Genomic DNA, 18,909 nt, shown 5'->3' on the forward strand with positions numbered 1-18,909 from the left:
CAGATGCTTAACCACTGTGCCACCCAGGTGCCCCTAAATAAATAAATCTTTAAAAAAAAAAAAGTAAGAAAAATCTAACTCCCAAATTGCTTTCAAATGTAAATGCTATTTTGAACATTAAATATTATCATAAAGGAAGTTGACAGCATAATCTGTTGTGCCGGCACTTAATTAAACATTAATTTTGATTATTCACGGTGTAAAAAAAATTTTGGAGACAATGATTTTACTTTTTGTACTCAGAGATGTTTTTGTAGGTCCCTGGAAAGCTCATAGGCCTTAGGTAGTTTATTGAATGCCAGATGCCCCTTGCTGCCCCTCAGGGCTCTCAACCCCTCACTCACTCACATCTTCCGCACCCCCCTCTCTGCTTGATTCTTCCCAACTGCATTTACATGCACTGACTTCTGCCATCCAGATAAAGCATTCTAGCCTAACAAAACCTAGCCTAACAAAATCACACCAGGGCCCATTGCAACTAACCTTTCTAACTGTCCCGTCCCTTCCTCACCAAAGGCTGACATCAGAGTTGTTTACACTCTACTTTGAGATGGCCCCTTACCCTGTTGGCTTTCAGGGAAAAGACCAAACCCTGTACCTTGGCCCATAAAGCCCAACCAAATGGGGGCTCTGCCAACCTCAAAGATCCCACCCCCAGCTGTACTTTCTCTCAGTTCTTCCGACACAAGCTTTCTCCTATATTTGCGTCTTTGCTCTTACCTTGGAGCCCTGCTTGGAGCACCCTCTCCCATCTACTTATTTGCTGGTATAACTTGTACTTCTCTGGGCCACCTCCCCTGACCTTCCAGAGTCAGTCCTTCTATGATATAGCACCCGGTGCTATTGCTTCATGACATTTGATTTGTAGTTATTCATAATCATCCAGTCATTGTCTGTTTCCTTGTGTTAAATGCTAGAGTTGCCATAAAAAGTAGTATAGACTGGGTGATTTAAACAACAGAAATTTATTTTTTCACAGTTCCGGAGTCTAGAAGTCTAAGATCAAGACGGTGGCAGGTTTGGTTTCTTTTGAGTCCTCTCTGTCAGGCTCGCAGTTAATTGCCTTCTCACTGTGTCCTTACATGGCCTTTCCTCTATGTGTGTGTGCAACCCTGGGGTTTCTTCCTCTCCTCAGAAGGACACCAGCCTTATTTTAATTATCCTTTAAAGACTTTATCTCCAAATACTGTTCTGTTCCGAGTCACTGGGGTTTGGGACTTCAACATACACCTTTTGGGAGGATACAGTTCAGCCCATAATAGTCAGGGGCTGTGTCCTCCTTTCCGATGTATCCCTTGTGCAGGGGCCACTTTAATCTCCTTTGTATCATTCCAATTTTAATATGTGTGCTGCCGAAGTGAGCACATCCTCCCCAGGGTATCCCAAGCTCTGAGCATCATGCCAAGACACAAGAACACATTTTCTATTTAATTAACTACCCCCAGACTAACTGTGTGACATTGGCCTGGTTCCTTCTATTCTCTGTACCTTAGTTGTGCCACCTGTAATATCAGGCTGGTGAAGTTGGTGTCTAAGAACAGTCTGGCAGTTGACCCAACATCCTTTAATCTCTTCCGTAAAATCTTTCTCCCTTACCACTAGAGGGAGATGTTACTTCTAGTTTTTTTTTTTTCCTGTGGGAATGTGCCTTCAACCCTCTTGCCCCTAAGATATTAAAAGTGGAGTAGCTGAGGCCAAGCACAGCTGGCAGCCAAACTATTGGCGGGGCATTGAGCCCTGGGCTTGAATTTCAACTCTGCCGTTTCCTGGCTAAGGTGCCTTTGCCAAGGTCCCCTTGAGAGTGTTAGTTTGCTCTGCTGCTGAGTGGGCAATGGGAATGCCTCATCCATGATGATCGGTGGGGCAGGCTTCCAGATAGAGCTCCCAGTCTAGAAACCCCAGAACTGCAAATGCCCCACCTGCTCCCTTCTCAGTAAACAAGTTCCTGTCTGCTGATGATGGGTGTTTGAGAATGTTGGCAAGTCTCTCTAAGGAGTGGGCCTTTCTGAGGGCTTGGACTGGCCAGAGGGGGCAGATGACCAGAGGAAGGCAGGTAGGCAGAATTTGATTCTGCTGCCTGCCTCCTCCCCCATGAAGTAGCTTTGGGCCATCTGGGGTGGGTGCAAGAGAGATACTGGTCAATTCCAATTTTTGAGGATCCACATTTGTTAAAGTATGAAATGCCCAAGTGAGTGCAAAAAGGCAATTCCGAGACAAAAGCAGTTCGATTATTAGTTTCATAGTGAGTGTATGTTATAAACATATATTAAAAGGCAACCATACAGGGACCCTTGACTGTTGTCTGCCCCCAGACACTTAACCATACAGTCAGATCTGAAGGACCAACTTCCCAATGATGCTGCCACGCCTGGGGAAATGAAGTGGCTGTGCATAGAAGTGGAAGCAGGCTTGGCTATGAACCAAAACCAGAGTCAGAGAAAAGCACAAAAGGGGATGAAGGGGAACCTCTATTGCTACAAGAAATCCACCCCAGGACCCACAAAAGATGGCCTGAGCTCAAACAGCTCAAAACGTACCCTTCTTGGGCCTTGTGGATTCAGTTTTGACTGAATCCTCAGCTATGCAACCAGACCCTTTCGAAAAGTGGTTTACTTCCAAAGAAGGCTTCTGGGGGACACCAGGCTTTAAAATAATGTGCTCCTCGGTAAAAAATACAACACGCATTTAAAGGGGAAAACTTTAAGATTGTGCAGGTTAAAAGTTTAGTCTGTTTTTTTTGTGGGAAACAGCAATTTTCTTACATGACAATGATCAACATAATGCCATAGGTTTGGAAATTTGTACTACGAAAGTCAGGGATAAAGTTGTTCTAGTCAGAGAGTCAGGAAAGACTTTAGTTTTCTTTGGTGATAAAAACAAGCTGATGCTTATTGTTTATATAAGGGTGCAAAGTCCTGTTTCTCCTGCCTTGACTGAAATGTGCTGTGTAGCCTATCCTCTTGATGGAGGAGGGCAAGGTGTCAGCTTTGCTTCTGCAGAATATAAAAAATTATAGCATATTTTAAAAGTTCCAGATTAACAAAGTAACACTTTTGGGGCGTCTGGGTGGCACAGCGGTTAAGCGTCTGCCTTCGGCTCAGGGCGTGATCCCAGCGTTCTGGAATCGAGTCCCACATCAGGCACCCCCGCTGGGAGCCTGCTTCTTCCTCTCCCACTCCCCCTGCTTGTGTTCCCTCTCTCGCTGGCTGTCTCTATCTCTGTCAAATAAATAAATAAAAAATCTTTAAAAAAACAAAAAACAAAGTAACACTTTTATTTTTGTTTTTTTAGAAAGATTTTATTTATTTATTTGAGAGAGTGAGCAGGGTGGGAGGAACAGAGGGAGAGGGACAAACAGACTCTGCACTCAGGACAGAGCAGATATGAGGCTTGATCCCACGATCCTGAGAGCATGACCTGATCCCAAATCCAGATTTGCTGCTTAACCCACTGAGCCACCAGGGGACCCCAAAGCAACACTTTTAACACACAAAAATCACACTGCAATGTAATTGTGCTATTCAGAAGCCAATCATAGAATTCATAAGAGACTTGAATTCGTGGCACGCTCAAGCACCGTGGTTTGGTTATGGCACTCAAAGTTTACAGTTGCAGGAGCGAAGCCTGTCGGGGTCTGCCAGTAGTCCCAGCAAACATCACATGCAGAATCTAAATGTGAGATCCACCCTCAAGTCTTCACAGTCCCCCTGAGATGAGCCTTGATGGCAAGCTTTGGACTTGGGTAGAAACGGGGATAGATTTTTTTTTTTTCATCTTTGACTTCCTTAACTTTGTTGTTTTGTCATATTTGTAAACACATTTGGGAAAAAAGGGAAATCTTCCTTCAGGATGTGACATTTGAGCTGGCACCTCGCCAAGTGTCACTTTCCTTAGTGTCAAAGGGAAATGCTATTAGGGCCACCTTACCGAGGGGAGAGCAGGTGCTCCTCTGTTGTGCTGTTCCTATGAACCCTGCCTAACCCAGCTGTTTCTGGAAGGGGGAGCCTGCTCGCTTCACCTCTTATTAGTCAAGCGAGTTCTCATCTCTCTGGGCCCCAACTTCATCTCCGCTAAACGGGTTTGAGGGTGTCACTTTCCAATGCCATCTCCGTCTTCCTCAGCCTGTCACAGACCAGGGCACAGGATGGTGGTAAAGGGTGGCTTTTCCTCGGGGAGATGGCTGGTTCCCCACTCGGAACTGTGGTCCCCCGACGCGTCCTGCAGCTATGGTCGTGGAGCCTTTGTGACCGTGGACTACAGCTCCCAGCATGCCGTGAGAGCCTCTCGGGCCAAGTCTCGCATGATGCGACGAGACTTCGGAAGGCTTTACGGGAAGGCTGCCGGCCGGCCCGGCGGCCAGTGTTCCCTGTTTGGTGCCCGGGGCCTTCGGTGTCGCCACGGGCATAACGCCGCTCACACGATGGCTTGGGTGCCTACTGCGCCACAGCGTCTCGTGAGACGTGGGTCCTCAGAGCCTCTTTAGTGCCGGAGCTCGGGCCGCAGCCGACCCCGCGGCGGCGGAAGAACAGGTAACCAGACGGACCGGGCCTGGACCTTCTTGGGGCTGCGTCCTTCGCGCACCCGGAGGGGTTCGCCTCTGGCTTCTCCACCAAGGCGCTGACCCCGGGCCTCTCAGTCCCTTTCCCTTCTCCCCTCCTCAGGCACAGAGCTCGGCCCGACTGCCCCTTGCGTCTCTTACCCCTCCTTCTGGGGTCTCCCAGGGGACTTCTCTCTGATGGTCCCCTGCATCCCCTGCACCGGGCCTCGCTTCGGCTTGCTCAGACTGGCCTAGGCTGGGACCCCCACTCCTCGCCCTCACCCCCATGCCTCCGCCGTGCCCAACTCTCGGAAAACCTTCGGCTTGTGCCAGGCCCCGGCCTTAATCTCCTTTTCCTTAGTCTCGAGGGGTGAGCGGCGGGGGGGTTGGGTCAGACCTGGCCTTTCATATCCTGGTGGCTTTGTTCCGCATCCCGTGAAGGAGTTGCGCGAGCTCTGCGGGGGAGTGGGAACGGAAAGGGAAGGGGAAGGGGAAAGGATGTATGTGGGTCGGAATGTTTCCTGGACCCGGAGGATGGCTGAACTTTGGTTTCTGCGATGCTCTTTAATGTAAAGAACTGACTAGTTGTCCCCTGAGCTTAATCATGTAGAGGGGCAGTGTGGCAAGTTGAAAAGCAAATAATTTGGCTTTTTCAGGGCTTTGTTTTAATTCCCCTGAAAAAGGAGGTTGAAGCTACCTGCTTTGCAGATGGGCCACTTACCTGTGACCTTGGACAAATCACATGAACACATCTGATTTTTCGTTTCCTCCTTCTAAAATTTTAGGGGATAAACAATGCCCGCTTTGCAGAGTTGCCTCAAGGGTTAAAACCCAGGATAACTGTTGTATAAAACCCTTCATGAGTATTAGTGTTAGCAACAAAGAATGAGTTTACCCGTATGGTAAATAGCCCCTTACTGTTGGTTAAGTAAGCCCTAACTTACTTAAAAATGATGTGTATAATCACTCTTGCAAGGTTGTGGGGAATACGGAATGTACAGGAAGGTGTTTGGCAGACTCTGAAGGGCTATACCAATGCTGGTTGTTTGTTTTTCTTAGAACCCCTGAAATGGATGGACTCTTCCCAAGCAGCTTTGCTAATTTGCAGCAGCTGGACAATGTTCCTCATTAATACCTCTCTGTCAGCATAATCGTCACATCATTTCACTCTGGTAAGGTGACCTTTTCACCACGTATAGTGTCTTTGTCATATCACAGGTGTTAAGATCAGCCACAGGTGAGACCTTTAAAAATTTTTTTTCTCCTTTAAAAATAATTTTTTTTTAATCTCCTTTGGCATGTTTGTCACCCATTGGCTCTTTTATGTGTGCTTCAGCCTTGTAAACAGGCCATAAAACTGTGTGCCTGTCGCAAGAACAGCACTGGAGCTATTCATTGGTGTTCACTGTAAGAAAATGCCCTTTGTTATTTTTATTAGGTGGCAGGGACTCAGCTCCGAATTCTATATAGAAAAAGCATCTGGATCCCAGTCTTTCAATGGCTTCGAGACAACCAGAAGTGCCTGGTAAACTTAATTCTTTTTGATAAAGTCTTGCTTTGCCCTTAATGTTTTAAGCTAAATAGAAACCACTTTTTTTTTTTCCTCAGCCATATATTAATGATTACTTTCTGTTACCGGGCAAGTATTTAACTTAATACATTGGGAACATTTAAATATTATTAACCTACCCAGCCAGGTATGAACCCAAACCCTAAATTGAAAGAGAACAGTCATTGCATACTTAAAGGTATGCCAAATTTGTCAGTTTCCTACAGATATCAAATAAGAATTCAGAATAAGTTGTGTAGTTCTTTAATATGTACCAAAATGATGATTGTACTTACTCCCCTTTTTGGAGGGGATTGGGAGTGGGCAGAATGGAGGTCTGGGCAAAAAGGCACCAGCCTGATTTAAAGGCAGATTAAATTTGGGCAGTTAGGAAAATGCTTACAGCAACATTTAATGGATCCTGGGCCTGCCTAAGGCAATACTTTCTGGAGTACTAAAGTCATTGATCCCTCCTAGGACTGTTCTAGTGGGAAGGGCCAGTGATTTTTAATTAAATCTGAATCACTCAAATTTTGATTCTCAGTAAAGAGATAGTGCCTCTCAAGGTTGCTGTGAAGATTAAACATGTGTGAAAATGTGAGTTAAAAGTTAGTGATGAATATATATTTGCTGCTCAGACAATTTTTTGGTCTCCATCGGTAGGAGTATATTTCCTACGGAATCTTAGCTGACTTTATTATTTTTAGAAGGACTATTGGGATGGCTGCAGGGAGGAGTCTTTAAGATGTTTTGAAATTGCTCCCAAATTAAGTGGATTAATAGAGGAGTTTCTCCCATGTCTCCTGATGTGTATCCATCTCTGGTCTCTAACATCATCAGTTCGTGTTTTAGTTTGTCTTTCACTGTTGCTGTGATTACCACAAACTCCCTGTAACCGTCTGGGCCATAGGGTTGCGCTCATAAGGCAGAAGCTTTGTAGCGTGGGGAGCACAGAGTGTTGCGTGTAGAGTGTGGGCACTGGCTTAGACCTGTTATGCAGTCCGCACCTTGCTAGCTGGGTGTCACTTAAGACCTATGCCTCGGTTTCCTGAGCTGGAAAATGAGAATATCTGCTTAATGAGGATCGAGTAAGAGGAGGGGTGTAGCTGCCCAACAAGGGAGGGTATTCGGGAATGATTATTTTTGCTTACGTGTTTATTTTAATTGAGAGCATACACATACGATAAGATTCCCAATTAAAGTGAACAATTTGGTGGTGTTTAGTGTATTCACACGGTTGTACAACCATCACCACCATCTAATTCCAGAACATTGCATCAGCCCAGAAAGAAAACCTTGTACCCATTAGTAGTGACTCCTCTGTCCCATTCCAACCACCAATTCTTTATTTCTGTGGATTTGTTAGTACTTACTATTAATAGTAATAAAAATGATAGCTGCTTGTTTCCCTTGCTGTTTAAATGAAGTGGCTTTGCCAATTTGGGACTTACTGCCATTGCAGTGGATGTCTTAGATAGTTACGGTGTAATTTTAAGCTGGAAAACATCACGCTGAAGGCAGGATCTGGACGTCAGTTCTGCTGCGAAAGGATTAACAGGCAAACAAAATGAACTTTGCTCCCTGGTCTGGCAGAACTGAGAGTGCCCTTGAAGTAGGTAGGGTGCCTGCGTCACAGTGGGACGTTCTGCCAGTGCGTTCCAGTGAACAGGATGGCAGGACCAGCCGGCAGTGTGCTAGAAGCAGTTTCTGTGACAGAAATTGGCTCTGCTGTTTAAATCATACAGAATACTCGAGACTAGAGGCGACACTGGACAGCAGATTGTTTTACTATTTCTTGTAATAGTACTCTTGGTGGTTGTTGTTGTTGTTTTAAATTCTTCTGGCAGAGTTAGGTAGGGAAGGCAGAAGATTTGCAGGTGAGCCCCAGCTGGCTACTTTCTGTATGAGCTTTGGCAAATCACTTTACTTCTAGGCCTTAATTTCCTTATCTATAAAATGGGAGCAAGAACTTCATATCTTCGGTCCTGTAGGAGTTGAGAGCCGTGGGGTGATTGTGTGGGGTGGCTTCTGTGGCATAAAGAACGTAAGTTTTGAAATCAGATAGGTTTGGATTTTGATTCCAAACTGTACTTTGAAGCTGTATGAGCTTGCTCAAGTCAATTTAAATTGAACTTTGTTTTTCTACTCCATAAAAATGGATCAGGGCTTCTGAATGGGTAAAGTGGAGAATTCAAAGTGTCAGGCATAAAGAAAGGACTTAGTACTATTACTTTTCCTTGAGTGGATTAGCTATTCCAGAATGAGCCATTGCGCTGTCCCAGAATAAGAGTGTTTCAGAGCTTCCCTGCCTAGAGATGAATTAAAAAATATTAGCATGTTCAGCTGCTGAACCCATCCTGACAGGTATCTCTGTTCTTAGCTCTTGAGCCTAGTGGGCTTCTAGGCAAGATGTCCCTGCCCATCGGGATGTACCGCCGGGCATTCAGCTATGATGATGCCCTCGAGGACCCTACGCCCATGACTCCTCCTCCATCGGACATGGGCAGCATCCCCTGGAAGCCAGTGATTCCAGAGCGCAAGTATGAGCACCTCGACAAGGTATCTGACTCCGCTGACTGCTTCTGGCAAGCCCAACCTCTTCGTTTTCCTTCCTCTGCTCCAGAAGCCTTCAGTGGCTCCTGGCCCCCATACGACTGCGCAGTCACCGATCCCTGATGTTTTCAGTGCCTCAGCTGGAGTTGGCGGGCCTTTTTGCCCTTGTGAATTCAAGCTAGAATGGCCCTGTCTTCTACCTGAGACTCTTCTGTGTCATCCCCCTGCCCCGTGATCCAACCATGCGAATCATTTAAGATTTCTTGCACTTAATGGGTATCTCATGCTCTTAAGTCTTTGTGTCACACTGCTCGTTGCCTGGAGTGTTTATAGTTGCCATCCTGTTCTCTCACTCCTCTTCCCACTCCAGCCGCCTGATAAATGGTATCCTTTAAGTCTTAGCTCAGACATCTTTTTCTATGATTTTTCTCCATCCTCCCGATAAGACTACCACCTTTCCCCTTTGAGCTCTCCCCTTACCACGGACCCCTGTCATAATCCCTGCGTTATTTTATCACCTCCCATTAGCTTTTTGAGGTTAGGGGCCAGGGCCAATTTTGTACTCCCATCTGCAGTATCTGGCAGAACAACCTGGCATCAAATGGATTCTAAAAAAATGTTCGTTGAGTGATTGGGGGAAAAATTGGCTCTTTTCTGAACACATGCTGTGCTTTTCCTCATGCTGTTCCTCCTGCCTCAGATGCCTCTTCCCACTGCCATCCTCCTTAAAAGCTGCCTCTTTCCGGCGCCTGGGTGGCTCAGTTGGTTAAGCATCTGCCTTTGACTAAGGTCATGACCACAGGGCCCTGGGATTGAGCCCTGCATAGGGCTCCCTGGTCAGCGGGGAGTCTGCTTCTCCCTCTGCCTTCCACTCCCCTACTTATGCTTTCTCTCTCTCAAAAATAAATAAATAAAATCTTAAAAAAAAAAAAAGCTGCCTCTTTCCTCAGGCCCACCACACACACACACACACACACACACAGACACACACACACACACACACACATTCACGCACCCCAGTTGCACCTTGATCTGTTCTCCAGCCCTTCTGTGCCGTTTGGCTTCATAGGTCCTCACATGCTTGTAGCAGACATGCTTCCTGACTGGAGGGGCTGTGTCTCCCTCGCTTCTGACTCCAGCCACCAAGCCTGCCTGAATAAACTAGGCCTGCCAGGTTCGGGTGAGGCCATTTAACGTGCAGCTAGTTTCACTGAACTTTGAGCCCTGTAACAGCTCAGGGTGTGGCAGGAAGTACACAGTAAGCAGCTGCCAAAGCGGACCTGGGTGTGAATCCCTAAGGGTCTATGTACTGGCAGTGACCTTGGGGACACAGCTCCACCCCTGTGTCACAGTGTCTCCCATCTGAGAGATGAGAATATGTCACGGAGGTGTTGTGGAGATTACATAGAAGAGGATTAAAAGGCTTGACACATTGGGTGTGTGGCTGATAGTGTGACTCCTGGCCCCTTGCTTAACTTTCACTCGGTAGAGCTGTATTTAATCCTTCCTTTCCAATGAGGCCCCCTGTCCTCCCCCATGAAGCTCTCAAAATAGGGAGCTTCTTTCTATGAAAGCATCCCCTACAGCTCGGGGGGCGGATTCCCTGGATCAGTTATCTACTGAAATCCGACCCAGTCATTTGTTGAAGAGAAAACATTTAGTGTAGAAAGTAGAGGCAGTGCTAGTGGGAAAGGGCCCAGCAACCTGGCTGCAAGGCCAGAGCAGTGGACTCAAGGGACAAGGGCAGAAAACAAGCATGGCTTCTTCTTTTTTTTCTTTTTTTCAAAGATTTAAAGAGGCACGAGTGGGGGAGGGGCAGAGGGAGAGCATCTTTCAAGCAGACTCGGTGCTGATGGAGCTTGACTTGGGGCTCAATCTCAGCGACCCCCGAGATCATGACCTGAACCAAAACCAAGAGTCGGACAGTTAAGCGACTCAGCCACCCAGGTGCCCCCAAGCATGGCTTGTGATAGTGCTTTCAAGAGGCACACCCATTTCATCGCTGCATACTCCACTGGGCAAGGGCTGGGCTTCCGGTTTTCTCTCATGCCCCAGCTGGAACAGTTGACAGTCTGGAACAGCTGCTCTCTCAAAGGAAAGCTTGGCCTGACTCATTACACGAATTCTCTCATTTGTCCCGACTCTCCGTGTCCAATCCGTCAGCCACGCTCCAAGTAAGGAAGCAGAGATCCCTTTTACTCGAGTAGGGTTACAGCTAAAAGATGTAAATCCCGTTTTGTAACAGAGATGCAGCATTTCAGTACTTTCTTCTGCTGTCCTCCTTTCGGACCATCTTTCTCCTCTATTCCTTTGGAGAAGCAGAGAATGGACCAGACACAGTTCTCTTCTCCTCGCTACTCCTGTATGGCGTCTGGTGTTTGGATTACAGAGCGTGCTATGTCTGAGCTCTCTCATGTGACAGATTGGGAGCTACTTAGATTTTTGGGGGGGTTTGTTTTAAAAGACCGTTACTTGAACCTTTAGAGCAGCGGGCATCACAGCGTGGTCTCGGGCACTAGCGGCATTTATATCACCTGGGAATTCGTTAGAAACACGAGTTCTTGAGCCGCCCCCCTGCGCCCCCCCTCACTGAATCAGCTCTGGGGTGGGCCAGCAGTCTGTGTAACAGGTCCTCCCGTGGGATTGTGACGCTCAGCAACGTTTGAGAACCACTTAGCAAATGCAGTGATTAAGCAAAGGCCAGCATAGTGCCTGGTACGTGGTCGGGGCTTCGTAGTAAGTGTTTCTTCTGCATTCTTAGGGACACGATAATACAGAATATTGCACAGACAGGGGCTGGGAAGGTAGTAGACCTTGGAGTTTCAAATTCTGCCTTTCCCCCTTTGACAAATTCACACTATCATATAATGTCTCTGTGTGTCGTCACTACGGATAATACCTATGTAATTGGGTAGAGACAACCAGTCCCCCTTCAGATATTTCCTTACGTATCAGATGAAAGGTATCGCAGTGACTTCTTCCCCAAAGGAGTAAATTTGGTTGTGCGACTCCCCTGCCCTGCTCAAGCGCCTCCTTACCTCTCTCGAACAGGCGGAGGAAGGGGAGGCCAGTGTCTCCTCCCAGCCATCGGCCACTGACAGTGTGGACAAGGCCCCTGTGGTGAAGGCTAAAGCTACGCATGTCATCATGAATTCTCTGATCACAAGTAAGCACTTTTCATCCTCAGAGTAGAAGGCAGCAGGGGTGGGGAGAGTTGGGGCTTCCTGCAAGCTAGCTGGGGGGGAGTCCGCCGACTCCCGCGCCTTCACCTGCCGTGTCCTGACTCTGCCTGGCGCTTGTCCGCGTGGCTGCCGACGCGCTGCTGTTGAAGGTCCACTGAGGTGGAAGATGGGCCAGATAGTAAGCATCCCAGTTAATTCAGGGTCGCTCCTGCCGTTTTGCTGACAACAGCCTTATTTTCCTATGTGCGTCAGTGTGGCCTTGGGCAGGGGACTTAACTCCTGAGAGTTGCCCTCCATGAAATGAGGACTCCGGCTGGTGGGCTGAGGGGAGGTCTCGATGGCCCCCGCGCTCGGTGGCTCGGAGCTGCCGCTGTGATGGTCTCAGGCTCTGCTGGGGAAGCTGACACACCAAGGCGTCTCCCACCTGCCCTGCTCTACTTCTTCTTTTTCTTCTTTTTTTAATTGAAAGGCTCAGAGTTGTTTGTCTTTCTGGACCTGAGGCAAGTTTGGTGCCTCAAGCATCTTTAGCCCTAAGAATGTGTGGTTTGTGGTTCTAATGAGACCAGGAACGAGAGAATTGGTTTTTTTTTTCCCCCCTCTCCTCTCCTTTAAAACCTGGTAACAAGTTCACTGAACTTGTTGGTTCCGGAGGGCCTTCTGGATGCTGTGGGAAGTCGGGTGCACAGCTCTGCCTGTCAGCAGTAGCTCCGCAGAGCACAGAGGTTCTTTGGTTGGCTCAGTTTTGAAGTCGGAAGCTCTCGTTTATCTGCTCTGGGAGGGCATCAGCTTGTGTCGGGCAGTTCCTGGAGAATTCACCCAAGAACCAAAAGTCCAGACTCTCACTCGGACTCTTTTTTGATTCACACATAAAGGCACTTTTGAATCAGCAAATACTGCTTGTATCTTGCCAGCTTGAGAACGTACCGTGGCAGCGCTCGGGAGCTTGGTCAGAGCTCTCAACACAGTATTAACTTCTTCAGTGACAGGCCGCTCGTCAGCAGTACGGGACGTTGTGACAGCGCGGTGTGCTGTGTCACTCAGACACCTGTCTGGTCTGGTCACTGCCACTTTTAAGCATATTTTTATACAATCACAGGTAGAGTAGACATGCCATTCTATTTTTCTTAACTAATACTGCCGTGAACTTTGTTGTCTGGTCTTAAAAACAAAACCATAGCTGCATTTAAAATCCCTGGTATTCATTAAATCCTTTCCTGCCTTTTACATTTTCAGGTGGCTACCTGGTAAGACTGGAAAACATCTTTATGCATTTTTTTTTCTTTGCTTCTATTTCTAATGATAATATAAAAGTTCCTTAGAAAGGGAATGATTAAGTCATAAAGGACATCTGCTGTCTAGGCTATTGGGCCACAGCTGCCACATTCCTGTATGAAGGGGTGTATTATGCGGTGTGGGTGCAGTTGAAGCAAACATGCAGCTGTCAGTCATTCCGCAGTATAACGGACTTACTGATGACATGTGAGGTCAGACTGACCTAACGCTGAGTTCTGCCTGTCTGTTATGCCAGGCACTGTGATGGCAGATCTCATACATGAGAAACGTGGGATCCGTAGACCTTGGCTAGTTCAAGGCACGTTCTCTATGGTTTGGATCTAATTGGTATGTTGGTGCCATCCAGCCTAAATGTGGCCCGTTTCTCTTTGGTGGAAATCTGAGTGTGGATGACGGGGGTGTGAGTTGGCCTGAGGAAGCTTTACGCCTGGAGAACTTGCACTTTTCTGAATGTCAGCTGCCTTCTCCATGTTGCGTTTCTAAATACAAAGAAAATGTCAGTGTACAGATAAAAGGGAGGTAAGGAGTGTTTCCCTGGAGGTTATCCAGCACTCCCTTTAGGAGTAACCTGTTCCTAGCTTGGTGTGAGGGAAGGCTTCCTTCTCGTTAGAGAACGTTTGTACGAGGTTCAGCATTACTGCTGTGGTGCTTGTCTGGGGGACCCCTCGTCCTCAGATGGTCAATGTGGTCTCTTGCGTCTGGGGAGGACAGCAGATGTCCGTGTTGAACTCCCCCAGTTTGTGGTGGGGAGGGGGATGGGCATGACTGTCATCTCCTCTGTTCCCAGAACAGAACCAGGAGAGCATTCAGCGTTTTGAGCAGCAGGCAGGGCTGAGCGATGCTGGCTACACACCCCACAAGGGCCTTACCACCGAGGAGACCAAGTACCTTCGAGTGGCAGAAGCGCTCCACGTAAGCTTGTTTCTTAGGAACTTTAACTAAGCCCTCCCCACTCAGAGCCTGAGATGTGGCTGCGCTTAGAAGTTCCCGCTCGTTCAGCTGGGGGGTGTGGAGAGCAGTGGAAAGATTTGGCCGAGCAGTTCAGAACTGGTTCAGTCCCACCGTGGTGGCACTTTCTGGTTGAAAGCTCCAGAGCAACCTGTTAGCCTGGTGGTTTCCGCTTATCCATCTATGAAGTGGGGGTATCGCCTGGTTTCCTTATGGTCAGGAGGCGCAGCTGAGACTGAGCTCACACATGTGATGTGCGAGCACGTTACGAACAGTGAAGCGGGTACTTTGTGTACCAGGGTGACCGACTTTGGGGGAGGGGAGAATTGGGCAATCTTTACAGAGGTAGCACTTTAGTGGGAAAGGAACATTGTGCTCTGTGTTTCATTGTTACAAAATTAAAGTCACGTGTAGAATTGAAATGTTTCTGCCTTTTCATTTCTAAAATTGGAGTGAGTGAAGAATAATTTTTGATAAGGTTAATGACGACTGAACAGTCGTGTGAATGACATAGTTTCAAGGGATTTTCTGTCGGGAATCCCAGTTGGTACTTAATAGTGCCTCGTGACCTCTGAGGCACTTGCGTTCACTCAATCTTTGTGTTAGTCCTTGGAGGGAGATACTGTTCTTTATATCTTATAAATGCAGAGACAAGTCCAAGGTCATATATTTAACCAGTCACAGTACTAGAACTCAAGTCTCCTGATTCCCTATTTCCTGGTGTTTTTTCCCCCACATTCGAAAGTTGTCTGAACCCGGCTTCTGAAGGGGCTCCCGAGGGGACCATGCTACACACTGTGTGGAGGAGTGTACGGTAATCTGGGTGTGGTGGCCCCAGGGTGTGGTGGCCCCAGGGCAAGGACGTAAGACACTGCGGACTGTGTGCACTTCACAGTGAGCGCGCCAGGTGATTCCCCACGTCCTGAGTTTAAAAACCACTGCCTAGGGGATCAAGGTTGGCTTGGTGACCAGCTTAACTTCTGAGACAAGATACATGCTTCCGGAGAGGGGCTACTGTCCGTTTTTGAGAAGTTCCCAGGATAGGTGTGAGTCAGAATCCCTCAGTGGAGCAGTTCACTCCTTGTAACAGTAGAGTTGACTTGGCCCATTTTCTGCATCTTGGCCACACGAGTAGAGCATGAGGAAGGCTGAATGCCAGCTTCCATACATTGAGATGGTGAGCGTTTGAGAACATTTAGACTTGCTCATTTGTTTGGAATGAGACCAAACTAGACCTGGAGCACAGAGACAGTGGGGGTGCCGTGATCTAGAACTGAGGAGTAGACTTGTCTACTTGTCTCTCCCCCCCAGACCGCTAGTCTGTATCGTAGACGTGTGTTTACAATGCCCAGGGAACCCAGAGTGACTGGCCGTGGGAGGGGAAAGGGGAGAGAAGGGGACAGACGCCACAGAGAAAGCATTTAGCCCGAGAGGAATAGTGTGCCTTGAGACACCTGGAAGGGCAGGGTTTGTACCTGGCAGAAGCAGCCTCAGAGTTCAAGGCCCTACTTACTTGGTCTACAAGGCCTACAGCTTGAGTTCTGGTTCTTCCACTTACTGGGGAAGTGTGGGAAAGTTACTTCTCTGAAAGTAACAGCTCTAGCGTGGTGCTTAGTACAGAGCCGTTTGAGATATGTTGTAGAATGAATGGATTGTCTTAAAGATGGAATTTTGTCTAGTATGGCAGAGTCAAAGGAATATCTGTTCCATAAGCCAAAATTATTCTACCTACTGTGTTTCCTTTTGCCTGAAGTTAAAGTGTGAACCAAGGTGTTTACACCCAAACCAGCTGTTTTATACTTGCTCTCATTTTTAAAAAGTTTCTCTTCTTACCTATCTGGACAGAAACTAAAGCTACAGAGTGGAGAGATAACCAGAGAAGAGAAGCAGCCGGCCTCAGCCCAATCCACCCCAAGCAGCAGCCCCCACTCCTCCCCTAAGCAAAAGTCCAGGTGAGCCTGTCTTGTGAGCCTCCCGAGCTGCAGTGTGCTTCTAGAAAAGCTAGTGCTGCATACAAAAGTGGAGTTTAAGCCTGTGGTTTCAGAGGGAGCAGGGGAGTTGACAGTTCCCAGTCTCTTGGCATGAGACGTTTCTAGACGCATAGGAAGGGGATATAATGATATGTTTTATTCTTTCTCTTCCAGAGGCTGGTTCACTTCTGGTTCTTCCACAGCCTTACCTGGCCCAAATCCTGGCACCATGGATTCTGCAAGTGGGGACAAGGACAGAAACTTGGCAGATAAATGGAGCCTCTTTGGACCAAGATCTCTCCAGAAGTCTGATTCAGGTAAGGCAGCTCCTTCAAAAAAAAAACCCCCATGTGAATGGCATTTTACCATGTATATTGGGGGCTGCCTACTAATTTTGAAATAATTTGCTTTTTGGTTTACTTCCGTAGCAGGTTTTGCCACCCAGGCTTACAGAGGAGCCCAGAAGCCTTCTCCAATGGAACTGATCCGTGTCCAGGCCACCCGAATGGCTGAAGATCCAGCAACCTTCAAGCCACCCAAGATGGACATCCCAGTGATGGAAGGGAAGAAACCACCACCAGGGACCCATAATCTCAAGCCCCGTGACTTAAATGTGCTCACGCCCACTGGCTTCTAGAGCTCTAGAACTCCAGGGACTCTGGATAGAGGGTATCTTATACCCAACTCCCCTTTTATCTTGGCTTTGACATAGGAAAGGTTTTTTTTTTTTTTTTTAAACCTCTTAAACCGAGGCTAGAGCTGGAGATATAATTGGTTTTTGAGAAATGTTAGTGCAAAGCTTGTCCTTGTGTGGAAGAAGCCATTTTGTATGGTTTAAAGTTAAATTAAATAATCCCAGCAGAGATGTATGGGGGACCTCATTACTCACTTTTGTATCATTTACCTTAGACAAGAACTTTGATCATTGCTTACTAGGTAAATAACGTTTGTGTCGTTCCGGAACTGAGGCTTCTTGATTTCTTTGCCACTGTAAACACGTGCGTGGACACAGCCTGGAATGGAGGCGTGCCCGAGCTACTTGAGATCTGACCCTTTGACTGACTGTGCACTTCTGTGTGCTCCAGTCTTGTCAGCTGGGGGACCTGAGATTGTTTGGCAGCCAGACTTGGCAGGGACCCCCCTTCCTGTGCTGAAACTGGAGCGTTCTTGCGTTTGGGAGCCTTACGGGTCACTTCGTCCTGCAGCCACTTACCAGAGCCCCTCTGGCCAGTGCTGTTGGAGGGATGCTTCGCTTTTATGTGTCACAGAACAAACACTAGTCTTGCATATCCTATTTTGCACTTTTAAAATCAAATTAATTTACCTCCAGTTGGGTTGAAAACTTCCTAAGGGAGAAAATTCAGTCTACTGGTTTGGGGTAGATAAATGGATGTTAAACTTTTTCAAGCACACACAAGGTGGTACCTACATTTAGATGGTAGCCTTGAGGTTCATGTGAAACTAGCATCACCCTATTTTGATTTTTTTTTTTTCCTATTTTGATTTTCTTGTTCAGGCCAGGCATAAAACTTTTTTTTCTTTTTCTGGGAAGTGGAAAAATTTTAAATTTTTCTATATGAAATGGTTGTCCCCCAGAAAGAGCTGCATACTTTTATAAATATATACGTTACTGAGGAAAGGAACTAAGGGAGCCACTTTATTTCTCCTCACCATGTATGTGTTCAGTCATCGTCTTAAACACTGTCTCGAATTCCCACTGGTTTTGTTCTGGATACTATTCATGTCTACACTAGGAGCTGAGCTGACCTTTCCATAGAGAAGCCCTGGAGTCTACGATGATCACAATAATTAATTTATTTGTGTCTTCTGTTATGCTCGTATCTCTTATTTGTTTTGACAATAAACAAACTTCTTAAACTGCTTTCTCAAATGTGGATAGCTTTTTTTTTTTTTTTTTTTGGTTCTTACATTCTGCCTACTCACGGTCATAGAACCTAAACATGGTAAACTTGGTATTTTGAAAATCCATTGCCTTTTTATTGTATCCTTTTAACATCAAATTATTTGTAACACTCAATCCTTTTGTTTCTACCCCCCACCCCCATTACAGTAGATCTTAACAGACTGGCCACAAAGTCCAATTCATGGGCAATATAACAGCTGTAATATAGGGTGTTTGTGTTCCATCAGGGAGAAATGAGTATATCTTTCTCTTCTGAAACAGGTTGTCAGTACCTTGAATGACATACACTGATGTCCAGATTTGTTCAGCAGAGGGCTTCTTTTTTCACATATTGAATGGAAATGTTAAACATATAGTGCATATAGTATTACCTGTTCCAAAAAAAGTATAGATAAATAATTTATTAAAAAATATATACACCTTGTATATTTAAGCCATATTGGAGAACAGGCTAGGATAGAATATCAAAAAGAGATATTTACTAAAGAGTTAGAAAGTCATTATAACCTACAGATCAATAAGGTAGGTTTGGTCCTGTACGATTTTTAACTACTTCAGATACTTTCAGCACTTCCAAGTAGCTGGAGACAGAGTTCAGGAGGTACTCGTGGTGTTCAGTGCTTGCAAGGACCTCAGGGGCCGCTCCGGTTCTCGGGAGAAGGCTCGGCGTCGGGGTTCAAGTCCGCGGCATAGAAGAGCAGGAGCTTCAACAAGTGCACCTTGTCTTGGAGCTGGGGCGCCAGCGGCTCCCCCAGCATCTGGGTCAGGCGCCTGCGGAAGGCCTCGATCTGCCTCTCCACGTCCACTGCAGTGATGTCGTCCCCGTGCTGGGGCTTGGGCTTAATCCTTTGGATGATTAAGTCTTTCCGGTCAATCACTGAGCTCCGTAAGTGCTCTGCAAGAGGGAAAACGTCAGCTGAACTCTTCTGAACTGCTTTTTATTCCTTTATGAC

At 46.9% G+C, this 18,909-nt stretch overlaps 2 protein-coding genes and 1 non-coding gene across 5 annotated transcripts in view; 1 reads left to right on the forward strand and 2 right to left on the reverse strand.

Annotated features, from left to right (window-relative positions):
- Positions 1-1,258: 1,258 nt before the first annotated feature.
- On the reverse strand, positions 1,259-1,365 carry LOC117801655. The gene has a single exon (XR_004624407.1). It is a non-coding gene; the product is annotated as a U6 spliceosomal RNA (small nuclear RNA).
- Positions 1,366-4,297: 2,932 nt separating this feature from the next.
- Positions 4,298-17,914, forward strand: KIAA1191 (KIAA1191 ortholog). 3 transcript variants are annotated; one of them, XM_019802286.2, is made up of 9 exons: positions 4,298-4,529; positions 5,597-5,709; positions 5,976-6,062; positions 8,467-8,645; positions 11,691-11,805; positions 13,902-14,026; positions 15,908-16,014; positions 16,207-16,349; positions 16,464-17,914. In XM_019802286.2, exons 3-9 carry the CDS (start codon positions 6,035-6,037, stop codon positions 16,667-16,669), a joined length of 903 nt encoding a protein of 300 aa, XP_019657845.1. In that variant the 5' UTR covers positions 4,298-4,529; positions 5,597-5,709; positions 5,976-6,034; the 3' UTR covers positions 16,670-17,914. The 3 variants fall into 3 exon arrangements, with proteins under 3 accessions (XP_019657845.1, XP_002921779.1, XP_011226410.1); XM_002921733.4 differs by having other exon boundaries at positions 4,300-4,529; positions 16,461-17,914; XM_011228108.3 differs by lacking the exon at positions 5,976-6,062 and having other exon boundaries at positions 4,300-4,529; positions 16,461-17,914.
- The window catches only part of SIMC1 (SUMO interacting motifs containing 1), a 45,532-nt gene continuing 44,136 nt past the window's right edge, over positions 17,514-18,909 (reverse strand). The window contains exon 10 of the mRNA XM_034655655.1: positions 17,514-18,851. Coding sequence (XP_034511546.1) covers positions 18,589-18,851 — 263 coding nt within the window. The 3' untranslated portion in view covers positions 17,514-18,588. The remainder of the gene's footprint in view (positions 18,852-18,909) is intronic.

This window comes from Ailuropoda melanoleuca, chromosome 3 (assembly GCF_002007445.2).
Source record: "Ailuropoda melanoleuca isolate Jingjing chromosome 3, ASM200744v2, whole genome shotgun sequence".
NCBI classification, from domain to species: domain Eukaryota; kingdom Metazoa; phylum Chordata; class Mammalia; order Carnivora; family Ursidae; genus Ailuropoda; species Ailuropoda melanoleuca.